Raw genomic sequence first — 21,835 nt, 5'->3', positions numbered from 1 at the left:
AATGGAAACATACTTAAGAGTTCCAAAGCATCAAGTAGCCAGTAAAATCATATGGAGTGCTGTCTAGGACTACGGCTGGCATCCAGCATTGTCAGATAGCGAAGGGCACAAGGTATCCTTCTGCCATGTCATCTTAACAGCTAACATTTACCTGAACATCTTCCCCTTTCATTGCTGCCTGATCACTGCTTTGGACCTAATTTAGTGGATGTACACTGTATGCCTGAAAGAATAGCTATTATTTCTAATGGCTGCTTAAGTTGTAAAACTCCCAAATATTATCAGAGAGCTAACATCAGTGCAGAACTCAAAAATTCCAATTAGTTCAGTCTTCGCTCCTTCCATTATTTTGTAAAGGTGGTTCATATTTACAAGGTGTCAAAGTAGAGCAAACTTGAAACTGAGTGAAATGCAACAACTAAACAACCCTCCTTGAGTGATGAAAAGTGAAGAGCAATTTTAATTGTCAATAGTAATTTAAGCGGTTAGTAGTAAACTCCTTTCTTAATGTTACCTGACAGTGGTCCTTATTTACTCCAGGCTGGCTTAGGTCTCCTCCCATGGAAGTGAACAGTTTCAGGAGACCACAGGCAGCTCAGAGTGATTCTGAGCTTCTCACCCACATACACCAGTGTGCAGACTGTGTCACATCATGTTGTGCCTTATACAAGCAGAACAAGCCAATTCATTCTAATTTTATAAGGAACTATGTAAAGGTCATATTTTTTATTCCAGTAATAGGTTTACAAACTAAGAGAACTATTATATAGAAAATCAGAATCTTAACTTGAAGAAAGCTTTATTTTTTTAACCTGAGAGTAGCAAAAATTATTTCAATTGGTTTGCCTATAGATTTATTTTTTAAGACTAACCATAAATCTCAGTACAGCGGTTTTTAATCATGAAGGCTTTTTATGTATTTATTTACACAGGCAGATGCTGTCTGATATCGCCAGATTTCCTGTTCATGTTGAGAGATGGCAATACCTTACCCTTGCATAATGGACCTATCCCTGATGAGCACAGTACCACAAAATGCCCTTATGAAATATAAACCAACAATAAATAAAACATGAAAAAAATTGAAGAGGAAGATCTGCCTGTTTAAATTTGTATGCTATGTGGCCTGAAAGGGAAAAACACACACACCAAAAAAACATACCCTTGGAGAATCCATTGGGTTGCTTTACACACAGTGTATCAAACTCTTTAAAAAAATATACTCTTCAGTAATTAGGAGGGGAGGGGAAGTGAAGGGCAAGAGGGGACCTACTTATATTAAAACCATCACATGCCCTCCATTTCTTCTCCTCCCTTGTCACTGGCTACAACGTGAGCTCATTCTTTACAATGCAGGTACAGAAGTCACAGTAGGCTCTCAGCATTGTCTGGGAACGGGCCCAAACATGGAAGAAAGCATCTAAATTTAACTTGCCAACCCCGTCAGCAGATGAGAGAGACTAGGAAATAAGATTAGCAGTGCCTCTTTCAGTGCTCCAATGCTACATATAGAGCAGCAGGTTATGCAGCATTATGGCCTGAATTTCAATTAATGCCTCAAAAACTACTCAATTTCCTTTGGAGAACAGGAGACACACACACACAAGTTCAGAATGCTGATGGTTTGTTCTCACAGAGTCTCCTATGCACTTGGTCCTGCATGTCTTAAATAAAAATATTTACATTACTGAAAAACACTATTACTTCTCTCTCCACATGGCTAAGTCAGTTCATAATCAAACAACAGACCATTCAGCTCACTTGTAAAGCAGTGAAATTCCTGAAGGTAGTTTGAGGTCAACCTTTGGTCAGGGTTCATTCTCCCAGTCACAACTACAAATGAAGGCACAACAGGTCCACTAAAGTCAAATTAAAAGGAAGTCTATCCAGAATTACTTGCCCTCAGTTTAAAATAAAAAGCTTTTCATTGTTAGAAGAATTAGGCCTAGTCTCCCACAAATTTTGTAGGTATATAACTATTTCAGTCAGTAATTTTCTTACTTCTTTAAAAATCAAAATATACTGGAATAAAAATGCTGTTAGACTAGTTTAGTTTATTTCTCTTCCTATACATGAACGAATCATATGGGTATAAGCACCTTTTTATCCCCACTAGGGCTTGTACTGCTTTGTCTATGCTATTATAGTTAAAATAAATTCATTTCTTTTTAAAAGAAACCTTTAGCCTAACTATTGACCAGCCCACACCTAACCCTCTTTGAAACCCTCATCTTCCTTAGCACAAATTGCCTGAGACATTTGCTTTGGGTTTTCTGTCTAGTTTTAGATAAGATTACAGGACAGGGAACAGTTAGTCAGATCCTATGATCCTTACCTGCTTGAAAGTGACTACTCATGAGTCAGATGACTTACATATAAAGGGACTGTAGGATCAAGCACTATGTTTCATAATCATCAGTCCATTTGATGATACTAAGTGTCACATATGTAACAATGGGAAATAATATTGCTAGTGTCATTTATGTCACGTTGTGGTAAGATTGTTCTTGCAAAGTCATGTCATCAACTGCATTAATTTTTACTGCCACACTCTCACACTGCCCATGAATTCTCTAAGCTAACTACTTCTACACTCCGACCAGTCCCAGATTCCAGACACTTAATATTTTCAGTAACAACCTGCCCTAACTGCTTCCTTACGCTCCTCTACACGTGGTACTTCTTTAGCAAATGATATTAGTCTTTATTGGATAAGCAATATTCAGGCTAATAACAATGACAGAGTTAAATGATTTGTATGGAATCTGCACCAGCGTACCTCACTCGCGGTTCCGAGTCCGAGAATATGTGCCATCAACAGAAATGCACAACCTACCTGTGGGCACTCTGTTAATCAGCTGGATGGAATCTGAATTTCTCCTGAGCAGCTGCACAGGTGCACAGCTTAAAGGGAATGCTATTTGACGTTTCAGTCAATATCTTAGGCAACATCTATGTTACCTGGATGACTGACCTACTCAGCAGAAAGCTTACCCATACATTTATTGCTAATCCTTTGCAGTAAGCATCTGGTTAGCAGCAGGACAAAAATTAACATTCCTTCTCTCACACCCCTTTTTTATATTTGTTATCCCAGTTTAATTGGGTGTTCACTGTTTTGTCCTAAATGAAGCAAAATTAACGGTTTGTTTTTTGGGTTTATATAGCATCACTGGTGATAGTACAACCATAGAACAGACAAGGGCTAGGAAATTTATATATATATTTTCTTCCCCTCAGACACCCACTATAAAACAAAAACAATCTGTACTAATCTGTCAAAGTTTCCAAAGAATGGTGAGTCAATGGGACATATCCATCCAGGTTGCAATTGTCAAATACAGGAAAATTTAGAACAAAACTATAAAGACCTTTGAGTTTTAGGATGTAAACAGTTTTACATCTGATCTCTTGGAAAAAAGTGTGGGAAATTTAGGCTGTCGTAAAATTACTGAAGCAGCTGTGGAAGCTTTCTTCTGTTACTTGATTTTCGTTCTACAAAATTGTCTTACCTTCAATAATATGTCCCCAGATTTATCATTTCAGTCCATACTCATTGCCTTATGTCTGGAGGACATAGGTATAGCTATTACGTCAGCAAGGATCCTTGACTAGAGGAATTTAGGAGGGGGCAACCCAGAGAAGCAATATAGTGATGGTGGGACTATGCGGAAAACTAAAAAGAAACGTCTCCCTCTTGGTTACAGATCACAAGGTTCAGAGGTACTAAGTGGAGTAACAGAAACCGGTACAGCTCAGATGGTAAGGTGGGCATATTCGTTATCTACCTATGAGAGCTCTCAGGCGTTCACCATTTTGTCTGAAAACATGGATCGACTTTCACAGACGGCCACGAAGCACATAAAACTTACTGCTCTCAGATCAACACAGGGGAAATGTCCTGGCTTTGAGGGTGCAATGAACAGTAAGTAGGACTAGCTCTCTCAGGAGCCCAGCCAAGAAATCCCTGCATAAAATTTAGGCTGACAAGAATAAGCATATGAAAGCCATATCAGGCTCATATACTGGCAGTAGCACATTATTTTAGGCTCTAGTTTTGAAGACTTCTTCCCAATTGTTGATGTAGTACCAAACTCACTCCTAAAACTAGGATAGAGAATTTGTAGTGGGATGCTTGGAAGGACCACACCCCACCACCCTTGAAGTAAATACTGCAAGGAACATCAGTTTCCTTCTGTAGGGAAATTTTCAGTTTTCCTAGCTCCATAGTCCCGGGTAGCTATACTAGGTTATAGTTTTAGAGCTATTGAAGGCAATGCAAGACAGACAATAAAAGAATTGGAATCAGCTAAAAGAAAAGCAAGACATGGGTAAGCAAACTATGGGTAAGCAAAGTTTCTCTCATAGTCCAAAAATGGCTATGAGTAAAACAAGGCCTGAGGTCAAATTCCCCTTGAGTAGGGCTATGCAGCCTGGTGATGCTGATTATTTTAGGTGCCAACATGCATTGCATCACCTTACAACATGAATATAAAACATACGACTATAGCCCCTTCAGACTCTACAGGCCACGCTCTGAGGTTGAAAGATATCTCCAACTTAATGGTTACGACCTCCAGAGTCTGGCAAGTTTCTAATGAAGACATGGTTGGCCCCTAATGTAAGAGAGAAGCAGAGAACCCTGTTCTAATTGTAATCTAGACAACACGTATCTGTTTTGGACAACCTTGAGGTGGATCTCATCCCTTCTAGCATTTTCTTTACCCTAACAGGACTGTCTAACGTAATCAAATCAAATCTAAAATAATCAAACTCAGGGATGAGTTGATCTCCAATAGACCATAGTAATTTGGAAATGATCCACAACTACTTTGTTAAACTCCCTGCAGAACATTGCTGCATGGCTCAGGTTGCTATACGAGAGGATATTTAAATGTGGTGTGTACACAGACAAGGAAATATTAAAACGGATGTTTATTTGTTTTGGTGGCCAGAGGGGGTGGGGGGACCCAATCCAGTTACAGGGAATTATTTTAAAGAATTTTAGTATCACTTTTCATTTTCCATGGGAGCAGTCGGGTTTGGAAACTACCATACCTTGGCTTACATCTGTTTGACAAAAGAACAACTAGAGAACTAAGAAAATCTTCAGGGAACGGGTTCATTCAACCAACCAACCCTGGCACAAATTTGTCCTGTGAGTACCGGAAAGGCTACATTAAGGCAAAAGACAGAAATCTTGTTTGCTACAGTAATTCTTTGACAAACAAACCTATCTGATAGTAATATGCAGTGAAGACACATTCAGTAGATTAATTTAGAATGTGGAACTAAACCAAAGCAGACTAAATGATCATCAAAAGAAGCTGCAAATGAGAAAGGAACAGCTGCCTCTATCTTCGGGAAAGGAGCGAGAGCAGCTTTGAACAGAAGGAGCAACATGAAATGAGAAGACCACTTTCAACTAAAAGACTTCTGTAGGTGCTACCAGAATGAGTTCTTTTAATTTGCATATCCTTAGGTATCCATCACTGCTGGATAATTCTAAAGAGAAGACAACTGGAATAAATGCCACTCTCATTCAACAGATCTGTTCCATGTGTGGAATCTGGCCCAATTGTTCACTTTACTGACTAGAATAAGTTTGAAGCACTTTTTACTCTAGTTGGCATTGCCAAGTCAATGCAGCTCATAGAAGACCTGATTCTATCTGCAAAGAAATAGATCTGTTAGCTGAAATACAACTGCAAGATCTTTTTGTTGATGATACTTAAGGCAGACAGAATCTAGCTTGACTTTCACATGCCAGCAATAGCAGTAAAAAAAAAAAAAAAAAAAAAATCAATTTACCATGAAAATGTGGCCATTTTGGCATTGTTACTGTCCAGTGAAAGTATTATTTAGTTGTTTGCCAACAGCATACATATATGCTTCTCAAAGCCTTTAAAACACAAAGGGAAGCAAGGGTAGAGTAGAATTTTGAGGATCTTATTTGTTACAAAATCTCCAAGAACCCCCATAATATAATTCTCTCTCCCCTAACTATTCTTAGTTTAAAGAATTTATTTTGCTATTAAAAGTAACTGTGGGCTTATCTACACATAATTCCAGAGCAAATCCATATGGAGACACTCTTATACCAGAACAAAAAAGCATATGAAATGAACAGGAACAAGACATTCTTTTTCCAGAATGAGAATAATCTGTACATAGATTTGATAAATAGCCATTGTGCTTTAAACTCTCACCCTACCTTAAATCCACACTTACTTTTAAAGGACAGACAAACCCTGATTGATGTTAACCCTAATAGGACAGTAGAGGGCAAGAAATGAATGAAACAGGCTAACTCACTCCCTCCAACGCAGAGTTGTGTGAAGTGTGTGTGTGGGGGGGGGTGGGGGGGGGAAACTTTCGTAAGTCTGGGTCTCAGACTCACCCATCTCACTAAAATATTGAACTATGTTACTATTTTTACATATGTGCATTCACATTTATACACCCATTAACAAATTTTTTACATTTTGCACACTTACTCTCTTACACAGGAGGAAAGGGCTTTTTTTCCCATGTTAACATAACCAAAATACCTATCAGTTTGGATTACATTAGACAGGCTGGGAGGTCCTGCAGATCTGAAAAGTCGGGCCTGATGTAAAAAGTTTGTTCATTCCTGCTCTAACACATGAAGAATTTAAGGGATGTGCTAACAATCACTTCTAATTAATGAAAACTGAAGAGAGATCAAGCATCCTCCATTCAGTGGTTAAGTGATTCGTAAAGAAATGGCATTAAGCTTTATTTGAATGAAAATACTGAGTGGGATAGATTTTCAAGTGTGTGTTTCACTTGCAGATTTAAACTAGTGCAAATGGTGGATTTTCTGTATCTTGAAGACTTTAAATCAATCTGATGACTTCACTTACTCAGAGGTTACAGGTTTATTAAAGGCGTGCGTGGGTGACGTTCTGTGGTCAGCAAATGTGCTGGAGGTCAGACTAGATCAGTGTTTCTTAAACTGTGTTCCACGAACAACTCACAGGTGTGCTGTGAGCATCTGACACTGATGGTATATATTATATTATTAAACCAGATATAATGTTACTTCTTCATTACTATGATGCCTAATTAAAATTACTTCATTTTGTTTCTGTGGTATATGTAGCTCTTTAGGTTTTTTGGGGGGTCTGACAACCATGTTTTTTGAAGAAAATTTTCATGGGTGTTCTGCATAAAAATGTTATTGTTTGGGGTTTGTGGTCCCAAAAAGTTTAAGAAATACTAGAGTAGATTGTTATAATGTTCCATTCTAATCTTAAAGTTTTTAGTTGGAGCAGAAAAACAACAAATTAGACTGAGGTTGGCATAAGCATATCAAAACCAGACACCTCTGGTTAAAGATGAGGAAGCCATGAAGAAAAAGCAAGTTAAAGCAGCTTGAATAAGGAAAAACCTCAGCTGATGACGATACAATAAGCACAAAGGTCTATGGACTATATCCCAGATAAACCTTGACTGAAAGAATACATTTAGCAGCTTTCCATTTGGAACTGCAAGGTTAACCAAGCTCTACAGACAATCTCAGGGTCCAATCCCATGAGGGTAAAGGACAATTACTGCATGTTTATGAAATTTCATATAACATTCTCATAGGTAATAACACTTTCTAAATTGGTTAGAACTGTAATAAATACATCATTGTTTTATTTGAAGTGTATAGCACTTGAATGCATTTTGTTTAGTTTGTATAGCTGACATATTATTCTACCAAAATACGAGTGCAGTCTAATGGTTGCAGGCCATTTATGGAATTAAACTCCTGGTTTCATTCCTGACTCAGTTGCTGACTTGTGATGTTATTTTAAGCAAGTCATTTAATCTCTCAATTCTTTATCTTATCTCCCCAAGCAAATGAGCATCTGACGGTTGAATGGTACCATTATTAACATTTCTCCTTTGAAGTCAGTGTCACTTGGTTTATGGGCTACGGCAGCTGCCTCTTTTCGGCAGTCACCTGAGAAAATGATTCAACTTTAATCTGCAGTGTGGTTCAAAATTACTCTATGCTATGGCAAGCAGTGCTTCCCGAGTGCTCAAAATTTGGTATTATGCAGTATGAGGACAACCACCTTCCAACAGGTTTTCCAATAGGAAGCTTATGTTAAAATGAAGTTTTAACCTCTCTCAGTTCTTCAGGAAATAAAAATTTACAAGAAGTTCCCTGACAAAGTGAGGCAAAGTTCCTTTCTTTATAAAAAGGCACATTTGAGGCTTGCTGAACTGGCAGTATCAGCAGAATATAGTTGATAGGAATGGCTAACTCCTGAAAGTAGCTTTTGGGATGTCATGGAGTTGACCAGTGTTTCCTCTTTGAATCCTAGCTCCTTTACGTCCAACTCCTGGGTCACGTTATATGCACACCCTTTAAAATTACTTCAAACTGCTGTTGTGCAGCCTCTCTGTCCCACTACGTTTAATACATATATTAAATACTTGACTGTCAGTCTTCTAATAACTGATCACCAAGTATTTTCTGTGTTCCCACATCACCTTCCGTTATGGCCCACCATAGGTAGGACCCTTTCCAGTTAGTCTGTTAGTGCTCCGCCGCTCCAAGGAAACTGGGGAAGTGTTTCTGATAGTCTAATTATGTAAAGTGCTCATAGATGCTACAACCACAGTGCATAAGGACTCTAATCATTATCAAGAGTCCATAATTTTACCTGTTGACAGAAATGCATTTCCTACAGTGACACTGACTACCTAGAAACCTAAAACAGTTGAATAGCAGAGTGTGTATTTATAGGGATGTGAAAGGTTAGGTTTTTATTAACCATTTTTGACAAAAAACAATGAAACTTTTTGCAGATTTAATGCACCCTCCACCCTGCACCACCACCAGTGTTTAAAACCCAATCTGAAGAATACTGGGTTAGCGCCCTAGATCTAGAAGGTGAAAACTAAATTTGAAAATGAGATGGAAGGGGACTGTTAAATTTAACCTGCTTCAGATACTAACTGCGCTTAATCAATTTGATCAATCAGCTCCTCCCAAAACAAGTGTGATGGGAAAATAAACGTGCTATTCAGACGGTGGCTGTCTGTAAGTGGGATGGTTAATCAAGCAGTAATAAGCGTGCAGTAAAAATGTAGCACAATTGTAGCATACCTTCAAAAGATCTGTATAAACATTAATCTGGTATCAACACTCCTAAAAGTAAAGAATTGGTTATCTTCATTTTGCAGATGGAAGATAGATACACGAGCAATACACACAATCTGTGCAAGAATCATTACTATCTTTTAGCACCTCTATGTAAATTGTCCTGACTGCTGAAATTATTTAAAATGTATACTTGACAATGAGCTGCACTGGCAGAGAAAGTAATCCCATGTTCACATCACTAGCCCATGCTACTTCATAAAGGCTACATCTACACTTACTAGAGAAGATCGATCACTCTGGGTCGATTTTCTGGGGTGCTCTTTCGCATATGCGCAAAACAGCACATTCCAGGGTCAACGTCGACCCCAGAACTCCTCCTAGCTGTATGGTAGGAGCGCTCCCATTGAAATTCTGCCATGAAGACAGGCACAGAAGTTGATGGTTGCAAAGTCAATTTTTGATACACAATTGGTGTACCAAAAATTGCGTAACAGCCATTGACCTTCAAGGGAGCATAGATGCAGTCAAAGTCTCCCTGAGCCCATTTGCTCCTTTTTTGTAAGCAGGCACAGTATCGAAGCAAATAATTAAACATCTTGTGTGTCATGCTCTCTCTCCCAATAACAGAGAGGCAAAGCACAGGGATAATACAAAATGCCCATGTCTGTAAACTGAAGCACAGGCAACTGTACTAGTGTTCTTTTAAAGAATTCCAGACAAATGCCAACCAGAAGCTCAGGATTAAACAAAATTCATTCACACGGTCCAAGTTCTAAGCATTGCAAATGCTGCAAAAGTGTTCGTCTATCTGGTGACATATGCATAGAGCTTCAAAATTAAGGAGGGAAAAAGTGAAAAGAACTATGCTAGTTGGCCCACTGAGAGTATATTAAAAGCAATGAGATAAAGCAGAAAAAGGGGAAAAAACCATGAGTGCAAAGAGACTATTTTTAGCAATACTTCATATAGGCTATGGAAGAGCACCTCATCGAAAATAATAGAATCCCCATTGCTAAAATTTTTCAAATATATAATTGACAACGTGGTGCACTGGCACGAAAGGACTGATCTTTTTCCATTTCTGAACTGTATGATTCAGTAAGCAGCACACAGCTAGCACTACATGCATATTATCACAGTGTCTATTACAATTTACTATGAAGTCAGTAGTAGCAGCAGCAAGGAGATCTCAGTAAATTATTCATGTTCGCCTCAGTAAATTTCTTGTGTACGTCTCATGTGTTTCCATAAATACCCTAAGATATAACAGACTTTTAGAACACTGAGTTGTTTTACATATGTGCATTTCAATGCAGTATTCATCATTGTGGTTGCACTGGTTATGCTTCACTATATTTCACAGGATGGTGTAATACTAAACTGCAAAGGAATCTGGAGATATATGTGCTTGTCTCACTCTATGTTCTTAACTACGCCTCACAATAAACCTGTCTCATCCAAAACCAAGAACTGAAATTAGGATGCTATCACTAAAGATGAAAAATGGTGATTTTTTTCCCCCAAAAGTTGTGTATAAACTTGTGTGCAGGTCTGTGATAGGAAGAGACAACCCAAAATACATGTGCACACATATATGCATCTCTGTGCGATTTGCCTGTGCTCTCTCAATTTGAGTGTGCTTCAACAGAGTCTGAGACCATCTTAAGTGCTGGCCCTCACTTTCCAATAACCTATGTATATTTTCCTTTCCTGTCTATCTGAGGCTACAGCTACACCACAATAGAGAGATGCAATTTCCAGCTTGCATACACAAACTTGTGGAAGCTCAAGGAGAACTAGTATGAATTAGAAACACTGTAGCCATGGTAGCACAGGCAGCAACATCACATACAGGCTAGGTCTACATGGAAAGGTATTGTTAGCAGCGTCATGCTAAAGGAGCAGTCTCACAACTGCAAATGGCCACTTATTAGCATAATCATGCAGCTAATTAGCATAGCTGCGCAAGATCTCGCTGCCAGCAGAAGCTGCTGCCAGCAGTAAAACAGGCTGTGTAGCTGTGCCTCTGCCAGCAAACCTCCCTCCAACCCACCGCATAAGGAGCTGGCGACAGAGGGGGTTTTTGATGACAGAGGCACGTCTATACAGCCTGTTTACTACCAGCAGCAGCTTCTGCCAGCAGCGACATCTCATGCGGCTATGCTAATTAGCCACACAGCTATGCTAATGAGTAGCCATTTCAAATTGTGAGACTGCTCATTGGCATGAAGCTGCCAGCAATACCCCTCCATGTAGACCCAGCCGCTGAGTACAAATCCATGTGTACATAATTGGCATGGATGCCACCTGCACTTGTATGGCTACTCTGCTATTGATAATCGTGATACCTCTCACCAAGCTAACATGAGTATGTGACATGCGCTGGGAATCACACCCCTACCTGGTAGTTTAGATGTAATATAAACGTGGAATGGATAAAAATTCCCAAACCACTCTCAGCCTCTTGGAATAGTCTTCCCTTCCCTAAGAGAAGGGGACAAACAAGTTTGCTTCCTCATTTTTGCATTCTTAAGACTTTAGCTTAAATCCAAGTTTTAAACCAGAAAACTCACCGATAACAAGGTTGAATACACTGGTAAGTTTATTTTAAATATTTCAATAAAAAAGACATTTACACCACACATCAATTTCATACTTCTACTAGTCCTGCATTGGCCCACAATCATAAGATACCTATACTGTCTTTCCCATCTCTAATGTCTATAATATAAAGGAGCAGCATGACATGAATAGGCACAAAAAAGAGAAACAGTACAAATATGTGGCAAGACACCAAGAACTTGATTTCTGGCATTAATGAAGTTAATATACCTGTTAAATGTGCAGTTTTCCTTTTGATTACAGACCTGACAGGTCCCCTAGAGGACCTCACCAGTTAAACATTCTTGCTCTGTTAATGCATACCCATGGCTAGCAAAAGCCATACTGCTTGCCAAGTTTTCACAAGCAGTAGAGGCAGAGGTTGTCCTTTCGTGATGGTTTCCGAGGAAAGGTTTCATAAATTGTCTTCAGGACAAAATTGAGAACAACGCATAAACCATTAGGCAAGCAAGGAAGAGACACATGAAACATTCAGTGAGAGGCCCAGTGAAACTGGCCGAGTTTTCTCTGAGTTTTTCTTCTTTGGATCTCAAGAATTGCCACTGGTGGCAACAAAACACCACAACTTTCCAGACATCTTTTTAAACACTCATCTCTATGCGGAACTTAAACACAAACAAAAAAATCCCTAGAAAAACAGAAGCATTTGCTGCAGGTCATGCGTGAACAAAGAAATGATCGTCTAGCATAGTGAGAGTACATTATGGAGCACTTGTAAAAAGAAAATACCATTTAAAAATTAACTCTTCAAGTGCAGAAGTACTGTCTATTATAGTTTATTTTTAAGACACGACTCCCTATCAGACTCTATAGCTTTGAAAGATCTTACAGTACTTGTCTGAAGAATTTAAATGGGTGCATCAGAGAGCTAAAAGTAACCTACCAGTCACAGCTGTACAATGATATGAAGAGACATGGATTCAGTCCTGCTGACCTAGAAGATGAGGGATTAGTGCACTGTGAAGTTAGTATGTGCTCTGTACTCAAGGGCAGCCCCTCTATTAATGTAAGGAGTAGCCCTGAATTAGCTTTGAATGGATTACTGTCCTCTGCTCCACAAGAGATGTGCCTCAACACCAGTCCTTGCTGGCAGAGAGGAGAGTAAACAGAGGGAAACAGAATGAGTCTTGGGAAAGAATACAGTGGTCTTAAACTCCAGTACATAGATTGCACTTTGTCCATAAGGCTATGTCACTTTTTGGCCACTTTTCAGCAGCTGCTTACCACTGCATATAGAAGAGGTGATGTTGTACACCAAAGGACAAAACTGCAGACATCGGATCAACTTCAAGCTGCTTTCACACTCCTGACATTTTGTAGTCAAATCCAGAGCATGCCTGAAGGCTTGCAAGGCTCTGCTGATGTTCTTCAGAGCCAGATAGGCATTTCCTAGGCTCAGGAGAGTCAGAGGCTACAAAGAGAAAAGCAAGAAATGTGTTGAGAGTTTGAAACTGATGGTAAACTGTTGCAAAGGACCAAATCTGGTGCCTTCAACCTTCCTAAATTAGTTAGATGGGGTTTAGGGATAAAGATTTCTTTAAAATAGACTGCTTATTCCTACAATGCAGAAACATCAACATAAATTATTGGTTTTAAAACAAATTAGTTGGACACACTGGTTGTGTTTAAGATTTCAGGTTTTAAAATGACAGGTAAACCTGGGACAGAAGCAGAGATTAACTTTTTGCTAATCCAATTTTATTCTTCTCCAGAAAAATTATAATTTAATTACTCAGAACTCCAATTTTATATTAACTTGAGATTTGTCTTTTGACCCATTGTCAAGTTTTTTGCAGTAGTAAACTGACACACTTATAATTCTGAATAGCCCAGAGCAGTGTCCTCACATCAGAGACAAAAGACATTGTAATAATTCTTCAAACCAACTTTGACATGCATTTTAAATATCATCCAGAGATTTAAGTCCTGGCACACAGTGAAGCATTAGACTGTGTTTTCAAAAGCATCTTTATGGCTTATGCAGATAAATGAAGTGCCCTATGGCCAGAACACTAACTGCACTAATGAAACAGAGCAGCCAAATTCCTCCACTAAATGGAACTTTTAAGACTAGTCATGGCTTTCGAAATGTTTGCTTTGTAGTATTAAAAACATGCTTCAAAAGAGGGTGTGCTTTATCAATCTGATGATACAATTAAGTCAAAAGATTCATGACCACAGAGTTAATTCAAATTTGAGGTCAGTATGATGCTCCAGCCAACTTTAGACAGTTTAGTTGATTATTGTCCTTGTGACTTCCCAGCATGTGTGTGTTATATTCATTTGGTGATATTTCTTGGGTGCTTTTGGCAATTCACCGAACCTCACTTGTTCATACACAAGCCAAACATCATTCTGTCCTATAGTTATTCATACCACCTTCTTCCTATTTTCCTTCCCTTACATCCCAGAGAATCCCCTTTAAATGCTAACTAATTCAGACACAGTATGGTTGTGGTATTACTGTCAGGCACTCTGGTCATTTAACATCACTAAAACACTGTAAACATTTAACTGTGATACACTCAGCCTTGTACTGCTTTGGACTTTTACTAAAGTTATTGGAAAAATACTCCTGCCAATATACCTTTCCTAAAAGCCAGGGATAATTGTGGGGGGTGGGAGGAGCAGGGGGAGAGGCATAGAGAGAGAGGATGACGACAACTTCCCAATTCAGTTACTTCATCATTTGTCCCTTGATTTCTTGTGATCCTCCTTTTTCATATACTTATTTCCACTTTACACTGGGTAGATTCTTTTTCAAACTGTTACAAAATTGCTGCTAGTCTTTTATTAAAAATACTCTGATTTTACACAGTTGATCGTATTTCTGCCCTCCCCACTTATTTTAAAGTGAATTTAATACTGGAGGGGGCTGGCAAGACTGGAAAAATCAAGTCTTTTGTTCAAATAAGAGGGACAGCATGGGGAGAAGCAAAAAGGGCTTTCCCCATATACTATTGCCAAAGTGCCTCAACCCTAAGCCCCAATATGATGGGGGAAGTAGAAGCTGTGATTTGGCCACTTATCCCTTGGTAACTGGAATGAGACCAATTAATTTCACTTAGGATTGTTTTTCCATTTTATTTAAGATTTACACAACCTTTTTCTGGCCACTGCACCATTTATAAGTTTTCATTACAAGCATAAAAGTTGAAAACATGGTCTAATTATTTTTAAAGGAGTCTGGAATGCCTATGTTTTCTCTGAGAAAGTTTTCGTCAAATAATTTGCTGCCTATTTATCTACAAGTTTGAGAAATATACCATAACTTGTACCAGGAAAATCTGCAGTCAATTAGAAGTAAAGTTAATCAGAGCATTTACAGAGATACAAGACTTTTTGCAACACTATATTCTGACAAGATGCTGCAAGTGGTATTAAAAATGTAAAGAAAGGAATCTAAAATGGAAGAGATTATCCAAGAAAACAAGGGAACAATCCAGGCAGTAGAAATGGGAATGAGTTATTAAGGAACAGCTAGATAGCCAAGAAAGTCTATTTTTGCACACTACAGGTTGAACTTTTTGTCCAGCACCCTTGGGACCAGATCAGTGCCAGAAGAGAGAATTTGTCAGACTGTGGAAAGTTAATATTGTCTAGCACATTGCCAACACTTCCACTGCTCATTGGGCTCTCAGAAGACATTTAATGGTAAATTACAGCTGAAAAACACCACAGATCACTGAGATCCAGGACTGGTGGCTGTAAACAAAGTTTATAGGACCCAGGGAAACTTGGCCACACCATGGTAAGTAGTCACCCGGGCTAACTAAAATCATGCCAGATTAAGGATGTTGCCATACAAGAGATTTCTGGATTAGACAGGTTCAATCTGTACTTTTTGAACACCTTTTGATCACCAACATTTTCTTTGATAATAGAACAGTCTTGTTCCAATATTTGGAATTAATTTTGAATTTTTTAAATTAAGAGCTCATTGTTAAACCTGAAATGCAGACAAGACGTTCCTTGCCAAGTTATTAACAGTAGCCCAAGGAAAAAAAGGTTCCGCAGTACCTGACAATGTTTCAGTAATCCAGTTCTGCACAGTCTTCCCACATTTCTGAAAAGCATTATTTATCTTTTTATCTACTTGCCTATTATGTGGGAGGCAGCAGATTCCAAATTAACTTTCTTGTACAGCTCAGTAATGACTAATACGGTTACATAAACACTATTCAGGAAGCTGGTGCAGTCCTATGCACTATCTATATGGACCCTGATTTTCACTAAAAGCTTTTAGTGTGCATTGATGTACGGCTGTTTGACTGCTCAATAGGGAACTGGTGGTGCACAATAGTTTGGTCCATGCAGTTAACGTATAGCATGTTTGAGTACGCTAGATTTACACCTCAGCTTGCTGTGCAGGTTTTATGTAGTCCTGCATATGTGTTTCCAAATCTAATTGTGCAACGACCAGTTTCTAAAAGGAGGTACATTACTTCATTTCTTTTCCATCTTCCATCAAAAACTCTGGAGTTCTTACAAACATGAATAAATTAAGTTTCACAACAGCTCTATGAAATTGGGAAGAGATAATAGCCCCAGTTTACAGATAGGAAAAACGTGACCACTTGGATTACTTGCATAAGTTTATATGATGAATCTGTGGCAGGACTAAGACAATAATTTGATCATTCGGCTCCCAGTCCTATGCTTCAGCCACAAGATCAGTATTCCTTTCATGTACAACCAATCTTAGCAAAACTTAGTGAACTTCCCAGGGATCTCCTACCTCCAGTAAAACCTGATCTGAACACACTTTATGTGGTGGTTTCTCTTTCCTCCAACATATGAGGATTAAATAATAACATCGCATCAAGAATCTCCATTTTAGATATTGTCCAGTGACGCCAGGATTTGAACCTAGCAACAGCGAGCTGGTTGTAATTTTGGTGTGCAGAAGCAACCTAATTAGTCACTTAAAGACAGTTATTCTTTCACACATTTACACTCTAAACACCCAGTGTCATTTGGCACTTTAATTTCCTGATCTAATCAATCTTGCAGAGGAACTTAAATGAACTTTAATTCAAATGAGATGCCTAAACATTTCCTATATGAGAACAGAACTAGGATTTGGGAATTAAGCGATCACCCAGGAAGAGAGTTTATTACTAAAATAACAAAAGCAAACCTTACTTCAGAGTTATTGATGGCCACAGCTTTTAGCAGGAGCCTGCTAGCATCCAGATGAAGGCCATAATGAATCAAAAGGTTAGCTAGATTGACTAGAGGGATATCCTGATATTCAGGTGGGGCTAAGTTCAATGCTTTTCGCAAGCACATGACAGCAAAGGTGCTATTCCCAACTGCTCGCCAGTAGAGTCCAGCCTCATTAAGAATGAGCCATAAAGGATCCGTTGGCTGAAAAAAAGACAGTCAGAACATTTCAGGAAAATACAATTACTTGCCATAAATTCTCTCCAACAATAAGACATTCGCACAAGTAACATTACGACTACGTCTAGATTCAGTCTGGCTGCCAGCAGCATGACAGAAATGTGGGCTCATGAAATTCCAAATGGCCATTCATTTGCATATTTACATGTCTCATTTTCACATTTGCAGCAGAAAACAAGCAGTGTAGAGATGGTTCTGCGGGCAAAACCCCCCTTGGCCAGTAGCCCTTATGCCACTCATTGAATAATATTACACAGGCATGCAGATCTATCAAGGGTGCCTTCTTAGGCCCAAACATTAAATGCACAAAAGAAATATAGTACTAAATGCAACTGTCTATGTGCAGAGGACTTGGGGCAATTGTTTTAATCCTAGGCATAACTGTACTAATATATATTATTATCTAGAACTTCCTGAAGTACAAAAGTCTAGAATCCTGACTTTGTTTAGTTCTAGGGTGGTGGGGAGGGAATAGGAAGACTGGCTCTTTTGCATTTACAGTTGTAAATTCTGCTTCCTTCTCCCAGCACTTGGTATGAGAAGCAGTTATTTTCAGATTTACTACTACTTTCTTTGCTCATTTTACTTACTGAAGAGACACCCTAACTTAAATTATTTTAAATGAAACAGGTGCAGGGCTCCATGCACACTTCCTTTTCCCTTCCTTCATATTGGTAAGAACAGGTGACATGCTGCCAATCATTCTGACCAATTTTGTCTCACTGTGTCCTTGCAATCCCTGTATTGGTCTATCTGTAGGCACCCAAGTATTGCACACTTCATTTGTGAACTCTTTGGGGGCAGTGACTTTTTTTTTTTTTTCAATTGTTTGTTCAGCACCTAGTAGCATCCACAACTAAGGCCTTTAGATGTTACAGTAGTAATTAATAAATGCTGTGCAAGAGCACTGGCACCACTAAAGGACATTGTCAAGGGTTAAATCCAAAATCTTTTTTTCAACATAACACTATCAGTAAGCACTCAAAACTCTGCACACAGATTTAGTTTTTCCCCAGAGAATTAACGATGCTGACTGCTATCCTCCTATTCCAGAAATGCCTCCAGTCCTCTGTATTTTTTGCACATAAGCATGAAAAAAGCATGTTTATGACAAGATCTAACAGATAAGGAAATGGTTGATTGGACAAGCTTTTCCAGATTGAATCGATAAAATAAGTGAGCATAACCAAGAAAAAAAAAACCCAAAAAACGCCTATACATGGGAATGGCCATGTTTAAACACCTCCCCACCGCTGTACTCCCCAAAACATAGGACACTAGGCCTACATTTTTACTTACACAAGAATGTGAATACCACTCAGCATTGGTCTTCTTATGGGCTATGAAAAAATGCATGAACACCCCACACACTGTATTTAGACTGACTGTGGTGTGTACATACATAGACGCAGCATATCAGTCTACCAAGCTCCAACTTGGTTTCTCCAAAAGTTTATCCTGACATTTACTGTTATTTGTATTGAGATAGCACCTGAAGATCCTGCTCCTGGTTGGGTTTCCATTGTGCTAACACTTAAGACAACCTCTGCACCAAAGAGCTACCAGTCCACATAGACAAGCAAGGATGGAGGAAAGGAACATAACACAAGCAAAGCAATGTCTATTGGTTTGGTGACCATCATATCAGTTCCAGAGCTATTTGCTGCTGTTTGATTCATGAACTGGCATTGTATTCCCTTACAAAATCGCCTGTAAATTTAGACAGGAATGGAATTCACTCCTCCACTGTGCTCTTATGCAGGAACAAAGCTACAATCGGATATACTGAGTAAGCTGAAAGAAAAGCATCCTTCTCTGAACATTTGTGGTCTTCGTGGAGTCTATCTTGAAAGAAGTTATCAATTCCAGCTCTGCTAGATAGCAGGCAAGGCAATCTGTAACTGGCAAGTCAACGAACAAGTTTAGTTATGATACTCCTAAGGAAGCAAGGATTCTTAAATTTACTTCAAATGCAATTCTTGACTCACCTTCTTCATAGAGTGATAGATGAATGTTCCTATTTGCTCCTCTGTAATAGTTTGATTGTTGATACGAGAATGCAAGATCTGAATAGGAAAAAGCATTTAATGAAAAATAGGGTGGAAGATTTTAAAGTGATCTCTCAGACAATACTTTTACAGGATATAGCTATCTGGGATGCTCAAGTTTCATGTCCCTAAAATTTCCTTACCCCCTTTGTTCTGAAGCTAAAACGCAACCCATACTGATGCACTGTTAGTGGTCTGTGGGAGGGAAAAGTCTAAAAGATCCATTGAAGCAACCAAGAAACTGTCAATAGTAAGGAAAGGAAGACAAAAAGTCATTGGAACTGGAAGCAGCTGGCCTCTCTCCTGTGACAAGGGGCGTCAAAACCAGTGAAGAGCTTTCATTCTGTCTTCAGAGTTTTAGAAAAAAACATTCAAGATTAACTATCGTGTTTTATTTCACACACTTTTAATAGGTGTTTACAGAGGCCATATCACAGGGCCTTATGCAAGGTATTAAGAAGTTTCATTTGCCAGCATGGGGAAGCCAGTGAAAGTTCTGAGCACCATGCAAGATCAGGCCCATCTTTTTGTTACAGAATCTGACAAAGCCCCTCCATTTCCCACCTTAGCCTTCATGAAAACTGGCTTATGGATAGGAATGTACATAACTCAAAGATGCTTTACCAGATCATATACTATCAATTTTACAATCTGCCGAAAGTGTACATCCTATTTTTGTGCACATATGGCTCTTGTATTTAACATTAGAAAAATATAGGTTAGAACTATAAATATCTACATGTACTAATGAGGGCCATTAGTGATGGTCAAGTACCTGACTGACTCACTATTCAAACCAATGACCTGTGAATGGCTGTGTTTGTCCTGTAAACCCACACTGTGGTTGGTCCTAGAAAGTCATGTGACCAAGCCACCTGGTACTAGAATCCACCTTGAACCTGGTATTCCCTCCATGGGAATGGGGGCTGGCATGGGGAGAAGAGAGGAATTTTTGTTCATCTGAATTCACTTTGATCTCTTTTCACTTGCAACCACAAACCCTACTTTTATACTAAATACCACTTTATTGTGAAACCTCACGTAAATAATTATTACCGGGAGGGAGCAGCAGCATCGTGTATCTCATTGATAAAGAGCGCTGACTTGATCTCATAAACTTTCCCTGTGTAAACCTTTTAAACAGGGTAAAATAGATTTATTTGGGGTTTGGTCCCATTTGGGAACAGATTTCCTGGGTGCTGAGTCTTATAACTGAGCCCTCCAGAAGCTGAAATGGTCCAGCTTGTTCCTCTGCAGCAGGGTGGCAACTCCAACTCTGTGCCTTGTCTAGGGGAGACAAGAAGATCTGGCCCAAGAGGACTGGCTGATGGGGAGCCCCAAAGAGCAGTAAAGTGAGCATCAGTGGTATGAGCAGAAGGAACAACCCTAAGGAGACTTCTTTGATTCACCCTGTCACATTCACTCTAAAACAGTAAAATGCAGACACCCAGTATGAGATTGTAACCTTTGAAAACTATGCCTCTTACTCGTCTTGCATTGTCATCCGGCATTTTAAATTTCAGTTCCAGATGACCATCTAGTTCTTTGACTAACGTGTACAGAGTTTCATTATTAAGGGCATCAGTAATAGATGAACAATCTGGCAGCTGCTGGGCCTCTCCACACACATGGGCCTCTCCTGGGTGATTCAAGATCGAATGGACTCTGGAAGTGGAAGAACAGAGTGGATGACATTTGCTCATGTTTCAAGTAGTGGGATATACACAGAAAACAGCTGAGTGGAACACGATTTTGTCCATACTGCATTTTAACCATTTTGCATTCAGGTATGGGGATAATTTCCCAATTTGGTCACAGCTGTATTGTAGAAAGATCAGTATATGGCTGTTGCTCCTCTTGTGGTGTGGGAAGAGGGAGGGCCCCCACAAAAACACAAATGCTGCCTGTTATTAATCAGAAAGATTGACACCCCATCTTTTCCAACCACGGGGGAACCCAGCCCTCCCAAATGAATACGCTAGTCTCTCTCAACATGGCCACATCACTGCTACCAGATTAAACAATACAATGGGAAATTCACTATGATTAATCAACACTTACCTGAATCCTCTGTTTTCTGGAGGTAGGAAATAGGTAGGCAGTTCCTCTGGGTTTGGGAGTGTTGGAAAGGATTTTATACAGTCTGATCTTTTAGGCCAAAGAATATGCTGTTTATCCTAATTGGAAAAAATAATTCTTACAATGTTGAGAAATAATTGAATATTGTTTACCTTTATATTAACTAGCTGTTAAGAATGCCCCACGAATATATTAGGAAGACAGAAAAGGAAAAAAACCACCACCTTCTGCTTTTTCTGGCAAAATGTCCCACGTTATCAAGCCAATGTTTCAGTTGCTTTCCAGCTTTAGTGAACTGTGCTCTTCTACCATGACCTGAGGTTTTAGGCACTAAACCCAAATTTTGCAATCATGAGAGCAACCCAAACCCACATTGTGTGACAGAATTCACACAAATGAAAGAGACACGCAGAAGTAGTGGTACCGTAGTGCCCAGCAGAGCAGCTTACCTGTGATAACGAAGGAGAACTCAGGTGTATAAGGGACATATGTCCTATAAACACATGAGTGGCTGAACACTGATGCTTTAGAATACACCTTTACTAAAGGAGAA

The 21,835-nt window shown here is 39.1% G+C and overlaps 1 protein-coding gene across 3 annotated transcripts in view; it reads right to left on the bottom strand.

Annotated features, from left to right (window-relative positions):
* The window catches only part of TTC17 (tetratricopeptide repeat domain 17), a 92,595-nt gene that overhangs the window by 44,656 nt on the left and 26,104 nt on the right, over positions 1-21,835 (bottom strand). For all 3 annotated transcript variants that reach the window (XM_074997513.1, XM_074997514.1, XM_074997515.1), the window contains 5 exons: positions 21,265-21,380; positions 20,691-20,868; positions 19,144-19,221; positions 16,895-17,119; positions 12,974-13,160 (listed from right to left, as the gene is read on the bottom strand). In XM_074997513.1, coding sequence (XP_074853614.1) covers positions 12,974-13,160; positions 16,895-17,119; positions 19,144-19,221; positions 20,691-20,868; positions 21,265-21,380 — 784 coding nt within the window. The remainder of the gene's footprint in view (positions 1-12,973; positions 13,161-16,894; positions 17,120-19,143; positions 19,222-20,690; positions 20,869-21,264; positions 21,381-21,835) is intronic.

This window comes from Carettochelys insculpta, chromosome 6, assembly GCF_033958435.1.
Source record: "Carettochelys insculpta isolate YL-2023 chromosome 6, ASM3395843v1, whole genome shotgun sequence".
Classification (NCBI taxonomy): domain Eukaryota; kingdom Metazoa; phylum Chordata; order Testudines; family Carettochelyidae; genus Carettochelys; species Carettochelys insculpta.
This window is presented reverse-complemented; position numbering and strand designations above follow the sequence as displayed.